Source organism: Crassostrea angulata, chromosome 6, assembly GCF_025612915.1.
Source record: "Crassostrea angulata isolate pt1a10 chromosome 6, ASM2561291v2, whole genome shotgun sequence".
NCBI lineage: Eukaryota > Metazoa > Mollusca > Bivalvia > Ostreida > Ostreidae > Magallana > Magallana angulata.
The window spans coordinates 57813140-57833049 of record NC_069116.1 but is presented as its reverse complement, the minus strand read 5'-3'; the positions used below and the strand labels follow the sequence as shown (position 1 = coordinate 57833049).

Here is a 19910-nt window from a genome sequence, read left to right as displayed (position 1 = left end):
TTTTAAAATAAATAATCGAAAAACCCAATCTAACAAAATTAATATAATCTTCAAATGCCAACTCATTTCAGACTTGTTGAAAGGAATTTTCGCTGTTTTAATTCAAAAAATGAATCATTTTATTATAAAATATTTTTTATAGTATTTTGATTGCGTTCAGAATATAAACTGAGAAGACATAAAGGCATGAACACAGATAAAGGCATGAACACAGAGCTATTGTATACATAGTGTCATATATAGTGTCGTTGTTTTGCCCAAATTTGAGGTTAAAGGGAATAAACGTATATACTTGAAAATATAAATATTTTAAATTGAATTTATTATTTGAAGAAAGTCAATGTGTTTTTGCCTCGCGTTATCAATTAGTTTTATAAATAGAAAGCTTTGGTCTACGATATGAAAAAAGAAACAGAATTACTAGTATATGAAACTTTTCGGTGCATCGTGCATTTTTATTTGTTTACTTAAAAAAAAACAAGCTTCAGTGAATGTTTTTAAACCAATTTAATAGAAAACGTCATTTAATGCAACCATAAACATTAACAAAGCTATTATATCACTTGCCATTTTTATCAAGGTCACTGTGGATCTGTTTTGTACAAAGACACAAAACAATAACATTATCAATAGAATGCTTCGGAACATGCAGAGGAAAATAGGTAGTATTTTTAACCACACACACACACACGCTTAAACATTAAAATGAAACAATTTGATATTTCTAAAAATAAATGTGCATAGATGCTTAATATATACTCGGAAATAAAAGTTTACGCCATATATGTTCCTCTACGCATCTTTTAATTACAATAATATGTACCCGATTTTATACTATAATTCTAATATCGAGACACAAAACTCAGAGAAGCTTGTAAGGTCTTCTTTATAAAAAAGGAAAATTTGAAACAAAAACAAACAAAATCCTTTTCTCTATATAATTCTTTTCCGTTTACATTAACAGATTAAACACTATACTAGGATACAAACAAGTAAAATGTACATCGATTTAATGCAAATTAGAGCTTTTTTTCATATGTAATTGACTTCAATGTATACAAGTACGATATAAATATGAAAATAACCAACTTTACATCTCAAAATATGGACCTTAATGTATTTTTAAAATTTAGTACATGTACAAGAATGCTTTTAGAAATCAAACAATGATTTCAGACTGTATACTTTTCTTCCTTCTTGCGATATACTTTGGTCATTGTGTGGAAAAGTTACATATTGAATTGACTTCATAATAATTTGACAATTCTATTCTCTTCCACAGGGAGATTATTTTTATTGTACAAATTACTGAATGTTTACGCAGGAACTTGCCTAACGTTAGACCTAAGGTTTCTATAAATACGAATATAACCAGTCGAAATGTTGCATTTTTGTACATATTAAAAGTACAAAAATCTACAATCTTGTGTGATAGATTCTCTTGCATTGATCCATGAAAGTTTGTACGCAAATTTCATTTTTGTTGAATGACTTGAATAACATATACAATCATGGATGGTTTGTATTTTTACGGGCACAATATATCCAATGTTTATAATACACTTTAATTTTGTATCTCACAATTGTAACGATAATGAAATATATGTTAAAACATATGTAAACTTAATTATATTTGCAGATGAAGATAAACTATGATCAGGCTTAGTAGGTTTCACCGTTGTCGGGTAAATTGGGGCTCTAACAAGTAATTGTGTGGTAGTTTCTGTGTCAACGCACAACGGTAATCCTGTAAGAGTGAAGGTTGTTTAATTGACAAACAAATGAATATATACATTAAAAGTGATGTTTTAATAAATGTAACTTGTCTGCTCTCACCTCTTCTCTCCTGGGAGGCATCAGTCTCCTGACATTTGTAAGCGTACAGACGATTCCTACTGAAGGTAACACATTCCATTCTTGTCAAGTCACAGCTTGTCAGGCCTTTTGTTAATGAGATTGAAGTTCTATCACATATTCTCGTTACCTGATTGTTATGAATAAAAAACATGCACATTTTAAAGCTAAACTTAATAAACTCTGAATGAAGATAATAACTGTTTATCCTTCTATTCGTGAGGAAAGGAGCAAAGAAAGAAGAATAGATACTAACATTTTCTAATTTTTCCTCACAGAACATTCCCTTGTAGTTCCGTGGACATCGACAATTAATATTAGGAGCCACTTCGTTCCCTCTACATGTTAGATTACCTCCATTGATACAAGGTCCTTTTCTATTCCAGCTATACATCAAGCAATCAGGACCTTTAAAACAAGATATAGATTATTTTGTCAATGAATATCATAACACCATCCATTATTCTTGTCATTGTGTTTTTAATCCTTTAAACAGAGGTTTTCTCAGTGAATTTCTGACACTTGCATTGGAACACATAGTTTGTTACAGAAAAGTGACTTCATAAGACATTTACGTCTAACGTAATAGTTAGGGAACACACTCAACAATTTTCACATAAATTTATAGAGTAGCTATTCCTTGTTCAAAATATTATATTATTCATGAGTTTGAACTTTGCTTTTTATGTACTAGAAATTTTTATTTTCGGGCCTACATTTTAATTTTGTGACATCATCTGATTTCTCTCCTTGAGGACAAGATGAGAAATTGTGGTACTTGGCCTCATACACGTTGTAGAAAGAACAGACACATTCTGGTCTTACATACACATTTGACGTTCCACATCTCAGCATCCCTTGTCCTGAAACAAAGTAGAACTAAATAAGTGTTTCCGCAATTCATATCTTTCATATATTTGATACAGTTACGTATATAAAAAGCTTTGTTCTAATTCGCCAGATATATCTTTGAAATACGTATCGACTTTAGTAGATCAAGCTCAATTATGTTTTTCCCATTAATATTTTGGACTGTTATATTATGTCAATAACTGATAATCTTAAGTAAAAACGTCAAGCCCGATTTTATATCTTAAATAATTTTGCAAAAATGAACTTTTTAGTATTAGCAATACATCATATATTGCTTAATATACTCCAGTATTATACTTTGTAGTTACCTGACCCATAAACTTGACACTGTGTTTTGATATTGGAGGTCAAAAACGATGGAGGATCTGTAAGGAAAACATTATATACCTACATTAATAAATGTCCTAACTATCTGTAACTATCTTAATACAGACTACAAGCTCTTTTGTGTGTACACAGACATATATTCAGAGTTTTTCTTTGAATATTTTTACATTTCGGTGAAATATTAATGAAACACGACTCAGAGAAAGTCAGAGTAGTTAAGTTCCACTCACTAAACGGCACTGTTAGACCCTGTTTATCTTGGATGATCACACATTGTAGAGGTCCGTCTAGAATCAAAAAAAATTATTTAACAAAAATCAGTATTGTTAATAATTTACTTTATGGTCATATAATTCTGAATCTAACACTTTTTAAAGTCTACAATCGGTAAACTGTGCTTGTTGGATAGAAATATAATTTCTAAAGGCTTATTTGGAATATTATACGCAATATGCTCAAGATTGTGTATTAATGTATACATTTTCTTTTTTGGCATTCGATATTTAACCAATATGAGAAAGTATTATACATTTTTTTCAATTTTCCAGTCCTTATGTATCAATCAATATATTAGGAAAAACCCCCTGAATTGTTCTAGATCGTTCCTGTTCTTTTATTACCGTGTTACAATGAATTATTACTATTCTTAGTCTTTAAAGTGATATATTAAGTGAAGGAGTCACATACTAAACCATTATGCCGATGAATTAATTCTTGTATAATTTCTATAATGCTGCCTACCCGATTGTTGCATTGCTAACGAAGAAATCCAAAGGACAAGGGCAGCAAAAACGAGTGATTTCATAGTTTTCTACCATCGCTGAAATTAAAATGATAATAGGAATAGTTCTTATATTTCTGACTCAGATTATTCTAGATTAATGTTTCAGTAATGAATCGGTATCAGACAATAAATTTCTCCTTATCTTATAAGAAATTTTAGAATAAGTTGATTTTTCTGAAAATAAAATTCGACTTAAAAATATTAAGAAAGAATTACATAGCTTGACTAACACATAGAGAAGAAAATCCAAAATGTATGCATTCAATGTTTTAAAAATAAAATGTACAAAACATTTCAAATTATTATAAACAAACACATCATATTTATAGTCAGTCTAACTTTAACATGAAATGAATTAAAAATTAATTTTTGTTAAAGAACTATATATTGAAGGTTTTAACCTTTTAAGAGATATATCTCAATATGTAGCGGGAACCTTTGAATTGCTGAGGCAAACAGCTATCAAGAACATCTGCAAAAGAAATATTTATGAGATGATATGTAAGTTGAAGGAAACTTTAAAATTTCATTTAATATTAGATCGATGAATTTCATTTTTTAAGTTGAAGTTTTATGTTTGTCTTTTTCCATTTTAAATTGCAAAAAAGAAGAGTCTTTGATACAGTACCAAAATGACCCTTTTTATATTGTTTTGTGATTTTCAGAAAATTATGTACTGTCGTTTTTTATCCCTCTTGAAAAAAGAAACCCGTGAAATTGCTCTAAAAACCATCTGATTTTGACCTGCTGCTCACGTCTTGATCACCACATAATATAAGGATCAATGGGAGGTTAAGCCAAAATGCATGTTTAATTTATTCATATATGTGAAAGAGTGCGTAAGAGTACAAATTCATTAAGAATCTAGTTTATTTAATAGCTACAATCTAGTATTTATATATTTAAAAAATGAACATCATAAACGATAATACGTTTGCTCTTGGCATAGTGTGTGGTACACTTTAGCTACATTTCATAGTGATTTGAATTCTTCTATATCTAAACAGGTGCACAATGCCCTACATAGTCCGACTTCCGGGTTCAGTTCTGGCGAAGCGTGCAAAAAGTTATAATGATATTTTTCAGCGTTTTAAAAATTTTAATCTAACTTAGAGGAATATACTTCTCAAATTGATATTTGTAACACATCGACCGTTCTAAGTAATGCTTTAACAAGGAGCATTTTTTTTTCATATTTTCATTATTTAAAGAAAAGATAAAGTTATCATTGACGATAAAGCTGCATTAAAGATAAAAATAACATTGATAGGTGATAAGCATGGATAAAAAGTTTCTTTGTTTAGAAAAGAGGAATGTTTCAAAGGTTGTGAGACATTTAATAATAAAACAAGCTAAGACATTATTAAGATAAGTAAAATGTTTTAAGAAACTTTTTTTTTAAAGTTCAAGTACAAATGTTAGTAAGGAACGCAACAACCGCTTGATATATGCCAATTTCTTTTCATTATAGGATTCAATTTCAATCCTTTTGTTCAAGAATTCTACTTTAACATTAAGGTGGTTTGGAACACTTCCATGTTTTGACGTATTGTTTATCGAAATAATAAAACAAAGTGTAATTATGTAAGTAGTTTCTTTTCCCAGTAATGTCACCTAGCAGCTTATCACAGTGAGTTAGAGAACTGACTACAAATCTGTTAGTCATAAGTTCGAATTCCGCTGGGGTTATTTTTTTATACCTTTACCTGTCTTAATATTTTCAAAAGCTATATTTTGGTTAAATAAAATAAAGTTTGGTTCAAATAAAATTTGAAAATTCTGAACCGATGAAAGTTTTTCAATTATAATGTACTTTAATCCACATTAATATCGACAGATGTCCCATACCACCTTAAGTCTAATCACGAGTTATCTCGACACACATGTAGAGAGTTTTGAAGAATCCCAGTGAGTATATTAGAAGTGTCCATTAGATTACAACGACTGTATATAAACTGACATGTGTAAGAAAATGAGCAGAGAAAATGATGTTGCCAACATAATAATCCCTGGGCAATAAACGTATTTAAAGAAAATGAATGTCATAATATATATATATATATATATATAAGGTCTTTATACGCAGTTGAGCTGAAGACGGATTTGCTTTCTTCAAATAAAATATAGATTAAGAATAAAATAATGATGAATACTTTCACATTATTAGACTTGAGTTTCTTTTAATGAGAAATCCAGATAAAAGAGAATCAAAGTATAAGAAAATATCTAAATTTTCTAAACAAGCAAAGTCATATATCCACTACTAAAGACATCCTCTTAGAAGTATGCAGGGCATAAATCATGAACTAACTACATGTTTATCTTTAATATTCGCTCTATATTTTTATAGAATTCGGTGCACTGTAGATAAACATTGATCTTTTATGAGGTCCAGTTATTTGGTTTTACGACTTTAATACATAAAAACGAAAGTTAGATCAATTACTGTTCATATATTGTACGTTTCTTAACCAAATAAAACAACCTACCTGGTCGGTGGTATATCAATTCACTGTCCAGATATTACGAAACAAATGAAAACAAGAAAATATACACAATTGATATAAAGAATGAAAAAAAAAAAATTAGGTCAAATTCAAATGATATGTAGTAAGCTTTTTAAAAAGACCCTTGGACTGCAAGATAAACATTTAAACAAGAGGAGACAACTCAAAATATGTTTTTGTTACGTACATGCCGCATTGATCTGTTCGATTAACGTTACAACATGTAGATGGAAAGCATGTTGCGAATCAAATAAATTTAAATACAGCTGATCCTCTTTCTTTCCTGTATAGTTTGATGAAACTTCATCTTACATTCTCTGTTGCCAACGTGAATGATTGTAACTATATATCTGACTACCATACGCATAAAAATGAAACTTTAAATATTATATTATTAACATATATCTGTTACGTTAACCATTCATAAACGTATATGTTACACTTATTCCTACATCATTTAACAATCATTTTAACACTTTTCCTACGGAATAATTAACATTCTCGAAGAGTGGAGACATTTTGATTATTTTTTTTCAAACAAATGAAACGTATGTGCAATTTAAATAAAAATAAATAGCAAGAAACAAAACAGTCAATTACAGTCACCTAGCCTCACCTATCATCTTTGTGCTCACTGGCCATGAATGGAGAACTAGGGCATTTACCACTGTTCAATGACATGCCGCCGAGAAGGAGAGGGATAATAAGCTGATCATTATCAACATAGAGGAGAAGCAATGGAAGCAGCCATATACGGTAGAAGGTGGAATCGGTGCCATCGAGCCTTGATTATGAATCAGTTGGCACGGACTGGATATGTGCGGTAACTGTATATAAACCATTTTGTTTCTAGTAGTTATCGAGGTGGCTCAACTTTCGTGGCATTTATGGGGTTAGCCTTACACAACGAATGTAGATCCTCAAAAACTGTTCTTACTGAAACTGAAAACCGACGCACCCACAGAATTACACCCCCAAGAATAAACAAAACACTGTATCGACCATGTTAGGCAAACTCTATATAATATAACCTTCATTCAAATACAATGTTAATTCCAAACGAGTGGAGAGTTTTTGAGTTATTACATAAAAATAAATGAAACATACGAGCTATGATACATCGCTTCTACCTCCCTCTGTCTTTGGATACTGCCATTGCTTTGCTAATTAGTTCCACCCAAGCTGAGACTGCTTCGTCTAGTGCTTCTCCTCCATGTTGATTTTGGTTGGCACAATTTCTCTTCCCTTTTGGTTGCCATTTCATTGCAGTGGTACATGTCCTAAAGTACTACATTCATAGCCAATCCAGTTTATTCACATAACGTATCAGGGCTAAATAATCCAGACAAAACAAAACTAGACACTCGCTCTCTAGTTTTAAAAGGATTACTACCTGTATCCATGTACAAAGCTAATGACTACCACTCCTAATCAGTCAAAAGGTATAAATAAACTATTTTCACTTCTTATATTACAAAAAATAATCTAAAATAGCTGGAAGGAGGGGAGTGTTCGAAAAGAAAGAAACGTTTTATAAACAAATGACACAAACGTCATTGAATTATCAGGCGTTTGGTATATCATGGCTATGTGCAGCGCAAATCAGCAGCGCATTAGAGCATTTTTACAAATTTTTGTTTTTAGTTAATGTTCATGTTTGGACTTAAATATTGAAAATAAAATTGCAGTGTTACTAAGCATTAGATATAAAACATTTTTTAAACCAAGCCAGATTTCAATAAAAGTGCATCTGCAACAAATAAACCAAAAGCATGAATCTCCCTCCCAAATGAAAAAAAAATGATATAAAAATTACACTAAGTCCCTTTGACAGAGTCCAAGGCTTTGATCAATGGACAGTAATTCAACAACACCCCTAAATATATGAATTTTTAAAATTCGTGTTTACAGAATACTAGACAGTTTAAAGGTGAATGATAGCTAAGAAGCCTGTGAATAAGATACGCATTTTTATCATTAATGATATACACAAGTATATACAATGAATATGAACTTTTCGTAAAATGGCATTTATTAGTTCTTTTCATTGTAAGAGCACGTACAGATATACCAATATAGTGTTTATCTACAGTTTTACAAATCAATTTTGTAAAGGACACTTATAGAATGTAGAGGGAAGAAAAATGTTTCTAATTACAGCAACATTCACTACGATGTACACATGCAAACTCGAAGCAAGGCTAATCATATTATTATAACGTAGAATAATCAATATTTATTGACCAACAGATGATGAAATATCCTAAGAACGAGCAAATGGAATATCAGAAGCAACCAGTTTGGATAAAAAAAGTTTTAGCAGAAGTAATTAGGGAACAAGTAACAAAAGTATTTTTTCTTTAGGGGTAAGATAGGGTCCCTTTTTACCGTTTATATACCCCGACTTGAAAGATTACCTAACTTTTTAGCAGTCTTATAATCGGTACTGCTTAAAGTCAATCACGAATCATTGGGTTTTATTTTATTGAAAATCGCGTAAAAGAATTGATAAAGTGGGAGGATAAGATCTATTTACTTTTATGTCATACAACCTTAAAGATGATTTAATTCATTTCAAGTGTAGTTTTCTTCAGGGCACACTGTAAGTTTAAAATAAAAACAAATTGGAATTTATTAATTATACTTACAAATTATCATGATTCCATATTTTTTCATACGTTGCTGAAGGTTTGGACCAATTGATACTCGATCGTGTAGATTCCAGCATTATCGATTTCTATAACGCTGTAAATTACAATTTGTTTGCTTAAAAAAATGTTTTTATCGAGATATACAAACTGTGATTTGAACCTATATTTAACCTATAACAATAACTTATAACAATGGAAATATATCATTGAACATCATTTTCAATTATAGTTTTAAATTCCGTACATTATTTATTCTTTTATTGTGCACAATAGATAAGTGAACTTGTCACTTAATGTCATTCTATGAGTAATAACGGTACGTGGTAGTGGGTTTTCCAGCCGTAGATATTTAGGAGGTACAAACGTAGGGGTAGTCATGTAAAAATGCAGAATTATAAGGTTCTTTAATGTTATGACACAGAATTCCTGGCTAAATCATAGTTCTATTTATCTAGGGTCATTTAAGGATAGCTAATTTGATATCGACAGATTTTTTTTTCAGAAAAGAAAGTCATCTTGGATTGACATTTAGAAATAGTAATTCTATTCGCTTTTCGCTATACGCTATTCAAATAGCAAATAGAATTATGTGGTCAGTTCGCTATTCAGATAAACGTAAAAATGCTAATATAGGTAAATTCAAAATTCCGTATAAACTTCCCTTTTTATTTAAAAGAAACAGTTATATAGAAAAAAAATATTACTCGCTGACCTGACCTGAACATTGACATAATTTACACGACCAGTTAGAGGATTAGCTAGCCTTCGAAAATGGGACATTTCGTATAATACAGTTATAATGGGATATCTTTCAAGGGGCTGGCTAAAAACCTGTATCCCATATTTGGGCCTTCATATTTGGTAAAGATGGGACCCCGGGAAAGTCCAGTCGACCCTCTAATGGAATTGGGTTTACACGACCAGTAAGAGGCTAAGCTAGCCTGGCGAAACTGGAATATTTCGTATCAACAGTTATAATAGAATACCTGTCAAGGGGCTGGTTAACATCATGTGTCTGATATTTGGGCCTTCATATTTGGATAGGATAAAGGATTTCTTCTTAAATATTTTTGAATTAATAATGTGTTCATATCTGTATTTGAATCACTGATAAAATGCAACTTCCTTATCTCAGATTTTAATGAGATATTTTTCTCTCTGAGATAGAAGAAATTTCTAAACGGCATTACCTTTTTTATTCCGAGAGGTCAATTGTTCCAATATAGTATCTAATCAGAAATTCATGCCGTTTTCTAGAATTTAGTTTCAAAATAACCCCAAAAATATCATGAATTCTGTTGAAGATTACGCAAAGCGATGGGCCAAATCTGAAAAAAATAGACCTTGATACGTTGTCAGAGTGGTTTTAAAGCATCAGATGAGCATCGAGATCTCGTATTAAACGAGTGAGAGGTAAAATGAAAACCATCTATCCTTCTGTTTTCAATAATGCAAAAGTGACAAAAGAACTAGATCAGTATGTACTGTTCCCTCCTGATTAGGCAAGTAACAACATTGTCTTTGTTTGTAAGGTACACTATATTAATTGCAGTTTCAAAGAACTAGGTTTCGATTCTACACATGATAATCCTACTTAAACCCATAGCAGCCTTTCCAAGCAGGAAATACTTCAAAATCATAAATCGGTTATGGATATCTTTAATATTCCCCATAAAAACAAAATTAATTTGATTTACCTTTTTGTACTGGATTCTTAAGCTTCTCAAAAGTCCTTACAAACAGAGATATATAGCAGGTTTCAGTAAATGTAATACCAAACCTCTCTCTTTACTCCTTACTAAACTTCTTACAGTAGTGAAGTAGAAACTTTAAGAGTACTGTACAACAATATACTCCCAAAGTGATGTGAATCAGATGTGGATACTAAAAAACTCTAAAGAATTATTAGAAACTTTGAGGTCACAAAATCTGACCAAAATCAATAGCATCAAAACGTACGATTTTATACAACCAATCCCTATGACAAATTAAAATCTAGCCTTTTTGATATCATCGACAATTGTTTCTTTAATAAAAATGGAAGTCGTAGAAATGCTTAATTTGTCATTTGGAATCTAAAATATTATTTTCTTAAAAACTATTCTGATTGCACACACAAGTACAGGATACATAAAACAGGACTATCAACTATCTCGTTTGAAGTCATCTTTTCGTAAGTTCTATGGTCGATACAACGACTTTGTCAGCAAATACAATCTACCACTGGGTCGCATGCTGACTAACGTTTTTCATACTAATTGTTAGACCATAATTAATCACCTAATTTACTACGGACTTTTTCGTTTTTTCCCGATTCCGACAAAGAGCACACGGCGGGCGTGACCAGTCATCAGAGGATGCTCACTCCTCCTAGGTACCTGATCCTACCTCTTTTTGGAGGTCCGTGTTGCTCTGCTTTGAATTTGTATTTCGTTAACGTATTATGGATTTTTGAGATGATCGACGATTTGTTATTGTCATTTTTCACTGTACGGTTCATGTCAAAGGCATTGTACGAATAAATATCTTGAACTTTCGTATCTCTTTTCATTGTGTAGTAAAAAGCCACTCTAATGATTCCCTATGCGCCTTCTTCGTAATGAATTATTTTTTCAAAAGATTAGATTTTTACTATGATACCAATTTGTTTGCTTTTGGTGAGGCTCTGGAAAGGACCAAGACATTTATTAATAATAAGAAGAACATATTTTAATGTTTACAGGTTATTCCTCTCTAATATAATGTAAATGTCCACAATGTGTTGATTACTAAGGCACCAAAATAACATTATTTATTTTATTTACAAAAATGATTTTAAATTACTTTTTATAAGAATTCTGAATATTTATATATGTGCACAGAGATATACAAGCAGAATAACCCCCGTTTTAATATCTTATCTTTTCATTGTACATGTATAAAATACAATCATATCAAAGAATAAACACAACTTTATTAAAACAAAACATTGTTAGTGATATCGATGTAATAACAGAGGCACCTGTAAAATACGAAATAGAAACAAAACGAAACGAAATGAAACGAAACGAAACGAAACAAAATCAACAAAAAACGAAACAAAATTAAAACGAAACCTACAATCGGAATCAAAACAAAACGAATGAAACCGAAACAAAACGAAATCTACCGAAATGAAACGAAACGAAACGAAAACAAAACGAAACGAACAAAATCAAAACGAAACTTTAAAACGAAAACGAAATCAAAACGAAATGTTTTTCACATCAAGGTGTATAAATATAAAGTGTGAAATCATTTAATTTCCTGTGGGTCAATTTTCGTGGATTGGTGATGTTTTGCTTATTCATGGGGATGTACTTTCGTGGATGCGTCGATTTTCAGTTTCAGTAACGAAGATAACTTTTTAAATTTGTTTTCGTTGAGTATATAAATTCGTTGGGAAGGGCTACCCACGAATACCAAGAAAATTGAGCCACAACGAATTCTAAAGATTACACAGTATATAAATAGTGCCTGTTTGGGAGGGTAACAGTTGAAATTGACACCCCGAGAAAACCATTGTCAACCGACGCGAAGCAGGCACTATTTATTTTGTAATACTGTCTTTTTAAAAAAAAATTTACTGCTTTTATATAGGAATAACGTGAATTCTACAGCGAACCGTACGCGCATAAATTTCGCGCATGTAACATTTTTTAATGTTACCCGTTGCCAAGTGCGTTGCTTACGCTGAGGGTAATAGTAAATATTATTAACTGCGTCTTAACCAATCAGATTTCAGTATTTAACATGAAAGTATAACAATATAATATGTAAACTGGACTATTTTTACTTCATATGAAATTTACATTGTTCAAGCACTTGTTAAATAAAATTTAAAACCGATAAAAGCTCTCTTCTCAAGTGACATACTTACTTATACTTGCTCATATATGCCGTAAATCAGCTGCCAGCTAAAAATAGGCTTAAGCATACTATTCAATTTCAAAATACTAATTTCCAAATATGCGTTGCATTCTCTTATTTTTATGTCTTACTCTTTTTAAGCCTTTGATCATCTAAAGACAACTTTCTCAAAATTGATGTGTCACGTGTAAAGGCTTGTTTTTTATTTAAGGTGCGCCTCTCGTGAATTATGCACTTGTCCACAGTGTATCTCAACATAACCAATGCAATTGTTTTGGGTAACTACTACTACTAATATGCTTAGAATTCAAATAAAATTTTATGTTGCGATTCAAACGCATCATTTCTTCAAAAATTGCTTATCATCCGCTTTTAGTATACTGTATATGTAAGTGCGTGTCTAGTCTAGTTTGCTGCATGTTGGGCAAAAACCGATCAGGAATCGCCAGGTCTGATTTTGCGTATACAAGTATTCATATAAATGAAATGTATTAACCAGAGCCCCAAAGTTATAACTTGGGTTATAAATATAGGCACAGGCAATATCTATTTAATAGTGTCATCCATACTTACAAATGCGCACGTTTGAAACAAATTATTAGAAATTTCATCTAATATATTTTTAATGATAATGGTTATATATATTTCATTTTATTTCATGTCAAGTTTTGTAGTTTTTTAGTTTCGTTTCCTTTCAGTATGTTTCGTTTTGATTTCATTTCTTTTCGTGTTAATTTTACTTCGTTTTGTTTGGTTTCGGTACAGCTTGGCAAGCCGTTCGTTAATGAGGTTGAGGTTATACCAAATAGTCTTATTATCTGAAGCTCGTGAATATAGACAATTTGCATATCTTGCTGACAAAATAATTCAATAATTTTGAAATCATCATTGATAAATTATAGGGATGAATCCTTAATCAATTACATTTTCCACTGTTCCTTCACAGAACATCCCAATACATGTAAGCTTACATGATTTGTTGTTATCTAAGTACACTTTTTGCAGTTCGGACCTTTAACAGACAACAAAAAATATTTTTCAAAATTTTGTTATTTTTTAATTTTAATGGTCAAGATACGTTTTAAATAACCGTGAATTAGACTCCCCTTCCAGCATTTTTACATTAAATTAAGTTTCCATTTTTGTCACCACTGATGTTATTGCTGAATTTAAATATGTTTATATACACAGTGAAAATTGGATTGCATGTTTTTTTAAAACGCTATTCGCTTTTCTTCTGAAAATCGTCTGCAAATCATGCAAAAATCATAAGAAAAATTTCTCATTCATTTATCATGCAAATATTTGTATTACTTCCAGCAACAGCTCTAGCCTTGATGTTATTCCAGTTCCGTTCACATTTTTTTGCATGCAATAAGACTTAGAAGTATGGGAGAAGTGAACTCGAAAAGTCCAAATGTTTTCATCCAAATGTAAGGTATTTTCTGGTACATATATTATCTTAGGACCATACGTATTGAAGGCCTCAAAATGATTTGCTTTGGTCATTTATTGAAAAAAATATTTTAGCACACCTTCTAGAAAAAACACTTTCTAACATAATAATGTTTTGAGGTGTGTTACATACTTCCGTACGAAACGCACACATCTGACTGCCCTCCCCTCCCTCTCCGAACTTTAGGTGAGAAATCTAGACGCAAATGGTTAAGTGAGTTAACCAGGTCAAACTTAGGTAACGACTTGGGACAGTTCTTTTTCAAATGGAGTCTCTGACTACACCATTTTAAACAACATCCTCTCTTGAAAAGAAAATCATTTTGACCAGGTCAAACTTAGGTAACGACTTGGGACAGTTTTTTTTAAAACGGAGTCTCTGACCACACTTTTTTTTAATAGAAAGTATCCTCTCTTGAAAAGATAATCCTTTCTTTCTCTCTTTGTAATGTTTCTTTTTGAAAATATGTACTATTTTCTCTCTGTCTTATCTTTGACTTTAAAACACGTACTCTGGAATTGTAACTGCAACAACTGGTAAACACGGGATAAGAAAAGGATACAATCAAATGTTAAAGAAAAAGTTCCCTACCGTCAATAAATGATATCAATTGAAAATGTCTTGCTTACTAGTAGCATGTTACATGTAAAGATGTAACGGAAGTATTTGATCTGATATTAATTAACGGCCAATTCAGAGAAACCCTAGAAATTTTTTGTACATTCGCGGCACTGTTAAGGTTTACTTTGACCAGAGAGTACGAGAAATGTAAACTATCACATCACACAAAACAACAGGTCGTCAAAAATGCTAATAAATAAAGTAATTTCCGATTATTATGGTAACGAAAACATTAAACTACACTAAAAATTACCTATGCGTGCAACTTTGTAGTCAAATAAGTCCAACAACGAAAAATATAAACAACTTACTGATCGCAGTGCACTTGTCGATGTGACGTAAAACTGTAAATTTTGACGCATATTTTGTGTAGAGAGAGATGGATCAATCAATTTTTTAACATTGGAAAATGCATTTTAAAAATGAACAGAAGATTATCTTAAAACAAATATTATACCATTAAATTCTATCTATTATGCTTGTTTTGATTCGGCGTGTGATTATTTTTAGAGAGTGTATTATTTCTTTTGTTTATTGTACAAGTGTGTGTGTTTGACATCGGGAAGTCTATCTAAATCCGCTTTTTACAAGGGCATACACTAAACAGATCATTACGATCTTTTGGATATAAATTAATGGAATGTTTAATTCATTAAAAAGTGCTGCTGTTTCAACTAAATTTATAGAATGAATTAATAAATACGTAAAATATTAAGCGAAGGTCATTTGAATTCCAACTGGAGCTCATTTCTTTGATATTTTATCTAATAAAAAAAGAACTCTATACAAAGCAGCAGGACATTTCAGAATTTTCCAGAAAAGTAGAATTTAATTATCATTTAAATTTTTAATTCAAATAAGGGTATGCCTTTGTAATATTGAAATTTGTTTATGATCTCCATTCGGGAGAATTATCAACACATGTCACGTGACTATCAATTTAGGGGACAACACTGAATGTCATACTAAGTAGGATTTACAATATTATTTCATTTTATATTACATTTACATCATGAAAAAATAACTTTACATAAATATTTTGTAATAACGGATGCATCGTTTAATGAACGTTTAAATCCGCTGATATTTTCATAGTAAGCCTTAACAGCGCTGCGTTTTATGGAAAATTATGACATAGATTGATAAATATTGAAAGAAATGTTATATTTCTTGTATTATATCAATAGATATAATGACAAACAAACTTTTATCTTTCAAAAGGCGGATATAAAAACAATGCTATTCAGTTACTTGGGGCATGACAGATGACCGTTGATGTTCGTGTCTGTAAAGTATCATAATTGCAGAGATGTATATATAATATGTTTTTGATCAGTGTTACAAAATGTCAACTGATATCCAAAACCAACGACGTAGTTTCAAGCACCACCTGTAAGACACCAAAACAACAAATTGATATCAACATGCAAACGAATAAACAAGACTGGACAGTATAAATACTAGCTTATAAAAAAAGCAACCTATAAGGGAATTCGCAGTTTGAACAAAGGTCTGTATAAGTGCGTTTGTGTTCAAAACATATTATTAATAATAATGTTTGCACGAAATTAGAAATAATAATAACAATATAGCAAGCAGCTTAAATCATAACTTTTTGATTAAATAAATGAAAAAGAACAAGAAAACCTCTCAATCTTGTTTTGTAAACATTGTTAATTTAGATTTTGTTCTTTCTTTTTCTTTAGCATGAAGGTTTCACTTCTACTCCTTTTGCTCATGATCACGTGTTGTCTGATTGACGATTCAGAAGGCTGGAGGAGACGTCGCTGGCGAGTAAGGATCAGAGTCAGAAGAGTTTTTAAAGCTGTCTGCAACACTGTTTGTCGTATCAAGTGTGTGAAATCTTGTCCATTATGTACACCAGTATGTGGCAGAGTTTGCGGAAAATTTTGTGGCAGAAAAAGAAGCGAGGTTGGTACATTTCCTTATCAAACAATCTATCATCATATAGATAGCGTCACTTTAACCTACCTGTACATGTATTCTTTTGATATCAGGATTTTCAAAGTAATTCGCTTCCTTGTGACTTTGTTGCTTGGGACAAGAACGGAAATGGACATATTGATATAAAGGAGTTTTCTACTGTTGCCTACGTCGCTGTTGAAGAAGGAGAATTGGCTTTGGCCTTCGAAGCCACAGACACAGATGGTTTGTCAACACATCAATGAACAACTCTTGATTTTGTTTATCAGATCAAAATTTCCAAATTAGTTTTTCCTTGGAAGCATATTAATAAGATTTTTTTGAAAATGCGTATATTTTCCCATTAATATACAGAATACTTAGTAATAGATTTTTTTTTTATTTTTTAACAGGAAACCAAAAGATTTCCGAAGAAGAACTACACAAAGCTACATTTCTGTTTGGAAAATGTTAGCAAGTTGTTAAAAAATAATAAAATGAATTAAGACTACACTGGATGAAATATCTGGTTTCAGCGCTGCGGAAACCCTTTGGAAACTCTGCGGAAACTTAAGGTTACTTTAAGTTTCCGACAGGTTTCAGCACGGAAACTTCAAGTTTCATTAAGTTTCCGCAGTGCTGAAACTTAGGCTGTCCATGAATCCAAATGGTTTCCGCAACGGAAACTTACTGAAACTTGATGTTTCTGCATAGTTTCAATCTCCATATACGTTTGGGATACATATTGTTTACAAATGGTTTCCGCGACGGAAACTTACTGAAACTTGAAGTTTCTGCATAGTTTCAACCTCCATATACAATTGGGAAACATATTGTTTACAAAGGGTTTCCGCAACTGAAATTTACTGAAACTTTTTATATTTTTGCTTTCACAAAAGCTGAGCAAGGTTTCTACTTTATGTAAAAACAAAACAATTTCAAACAGTTCCAAATTTATTTTGTTCAAAAATCTGAAATTGTTTCCAATAATAAATAAAATACAGCCAAGATACAATAATGGAGAAACATCCATATGGCAATTCCCTTATTAGGGACTTTTATTTAAAAAATGATAAAATTGCACAAGAAAAAAAACTCCCATAGAAATCTTTACATTTGTATTTTTTTTCATCTCGATTAAATGCCTATCAAATCTCCCTTTAAAAATGCAACAAAGATCTTACTTTTTAAAAAATATGAATGCAATTTACAAAATAACTGCACGTACATGAATAAACAAAGAAAACTTCACTGTTATATGAACATGATACACTTGTCTCAATTTGTTTTGAACTACAATGAATATGTACACCATAACATATTTTTGAAAAGTCTAAAGTATCCATCTTTAAAAAAAAAAATACACTACAAGATAATAGTTGACTATAGAGGTTTGACCCAGATTTGATTTGAATATGTCAATTAATTCCAAAATGAGGTCAAAGTGACCCACTTACAAGTTGGGATAAACATTTTCTTTGTTAGTAATATAATCAAATGTTTTACAATAGAACAGGATTTGATATCATTTTTTTGATAATCCATTAAGTCCAAAGTGAACTTTTCATTTCCACCCATGACGTACCAACTGATCAGATTTTAATATCATAAGCCTGTCAGTATCTAATAGATGACCCAGAGGGAGATATGAAAAGCTTGTTGGCCAATAAAAAGCTAACAATGGAGCAGTCTGTCAAATCATGTGCAAAAATATGATGTACACATTTAATTAATTATGCTGATTGCAACACACTTCATTCCTGATGAATATTCTTCTTTACACATGGTTTACCTTCCTACATTTCACTACTTTACCTACATTAATATTTTTAAATCCAAGACATGAAGTAAAATATACATTGTTTATATATGACAAGTATTACTACATGTACATGTACTTGCTTTTTGTAGCATGAATGTATAAAATACAAAGTATCACACAGATCATTCACCTTACAATTCTCATCAATACCAGCATTTTACTTATGATATAAAAGCTAATTCCAATTATATATTAGTTACATAACACAGTTTAAAATAAAACCCACATGGAAACAACTTTCCCTCCAAGTAATTTTGTTATATAAAAATTGTAATACATGGGGTATATGTTGTCTTTATATATTTTCATATACGACATAATTGAATATTGTTTGGTGTATTTTATCATTTCTATGACCCATGCATTCATCTCCTAATGCAGTGTTTTTACATTTAAGATTGGTTTCTTAATTTTTCATATATTGCTGCAAATAAAATCTAAGTTATCAAGAAATGTTTAAACAAAGAAAATGGAAAAAAAAGTAGTTAACACTTATCAACTTGGAGGTGTGAGGATATATGTTACATGGAGTCTAATATTTTATGCAATATTTGCAAATATAACAAATTATTTAAGAAAATGAAAGTTAATATCTGCAAGGTCTAATCAATCATTTAATAAGTCAAAACCATGTGATTTTCTAAGATTCTAGCTTACAGACAGACATTGTAATATACTGGTATTTGATCATATAAGAAAAGTACTTTTATAGTTTATAGGTTTTTTGAAATGAGAATACTTTACAGTTAAAAAGTCTTGTTCTGCAGAGGTTTAGTCGGGTCGTAGAGATGTGTCCATTCGAATCAATAAGGAGTGTCCTTGGCTGTTGTTGATGTAACCCGAGTCGTAGTTTATGGAAATAAGCCTTTTTGGGGGACTTTCGAGCATTGTCCAGACTGGTGAAGCACTCATATGATCACATCATGGCTACAGCAGACTTAGTAGTTCTGGACAGTGGTAGCATTAAAATTCTTCTTCTTGCGATGAACTTGTTCCTCTCACTGGGCTGTACTTTATGTCTGTTCTATTTATCTTAAACATGAATAATAAAGTTTCATTTAGATTTGTAAACAATAAACATAAGTCATTCAGCCTAACATGTAATAAAAGCATTCTGAATAAAATTCTGAATAAAGAAGCTACTATGCAGTTGCCAGTTGCTGTTTAAACTATGTCATATAATGACTACAGTAGTATCTGGTCT

The 19910-nt window shown here is 31.1% G+C and overlaps 2 protein-coding genes across 3 annotated transcripts in view; one reads left to right on the top strand and one right to left on the bottom strand.

Annotated features, from left to right (window-relative positions):
- Window positions 1–488: 488 nt before the first annotated feature.
- The window catches only part of LOC128187340 (uncharacterized), a 60177-nt gene continuing 40755 nt past the window's right edge, over window positions 489–19910 (bottom strand). The window contains exons 2-10 of one of the 2 annotated variants that reach the window (XM_052857752.1): window positions 8994–9090; window positions 4240–4310; window positions 3796–3874; window positions 3285–3341; window positions 3036–3092; window positions 2571–2717; window positions 2111–2262; window positions 1837–1984; window positions 489–1747 (exon numbers count right to left, since the gene is read on the bottom strand). In XM_052857752.1, coding sequence (XP_052713712.1) covers window positions 1578–1747; window positions 1837–1984; window positions 2111–2262; window positions 2571–2717; window positions 3036–3092; window positions 3285–3341; window positions 3796–3859 — 795 coding nt within the window. In that variant the 5' untranslated portion in view covers window positions 3860–3874; window positions 4240–4310; window positions 8994–9090 and the 3' untranslated portion in view covers window positions 489–1577. Of the gene's footprint in view, window positions 1748–1836; window positions 1985–2110; window positions 2263–2570; window positions 2718–3035; window positions 3093–3284; window positions 3342–3795; window positions 3875–4239; window positions 4311–6327; window positions 6463–8993; window positions 9091–19910 lie in introns of those variants that run through there. The other variant, XM_052857751.1, reaches the window with a different exon arrangement.
- Window positions 16420–17395, top strand: LOC128187342 (uncharacterized). The gene is made up of 4 exons (XM_052857753.1): window positions 16420–16471; window positions 16668–16893; window positions 16980–17130; window positions 17298–17395. The coding sequence occupies exons 2-4, from the start codon at window positions 16669–16671 to the stop codon at window positions 17357–17359; spliced, it is 438 nt and encodes a 145-aa protein (XP_052713713.1). The 5' UTR covers window positions 16420–16471; window position 16668; the 3' UTR covers window positions 17360–17395.

What these genes read in the sequence shown, in the direction of transcription:
- LOC128187342 (XM_052857753.1), top strand. Translation starts at nt 16,669, where the DNA reads ATGAAGGTTTCACTTCTACTCCTTTTGCTCATGATCACGTGTTGTCTG. An exon ending in GTGGCAGAAAAAGAAGCGAG is followed by an intron (nt 16,894 to 16,979) that starts GTTGGTACATTT and finishes TTTTGATATCAG; the next exon opens with GATTTTCAAAGTAATTCGCT. An exon ending in CGAAGCCACAGACACAGATG is followed by an intron (nt 17,131 to 17,297) that starts GTTTGTCAACAC and finishes ATTTTTTAACAG; the next exon opens with GAAACCAAAAGATTTCCGAA.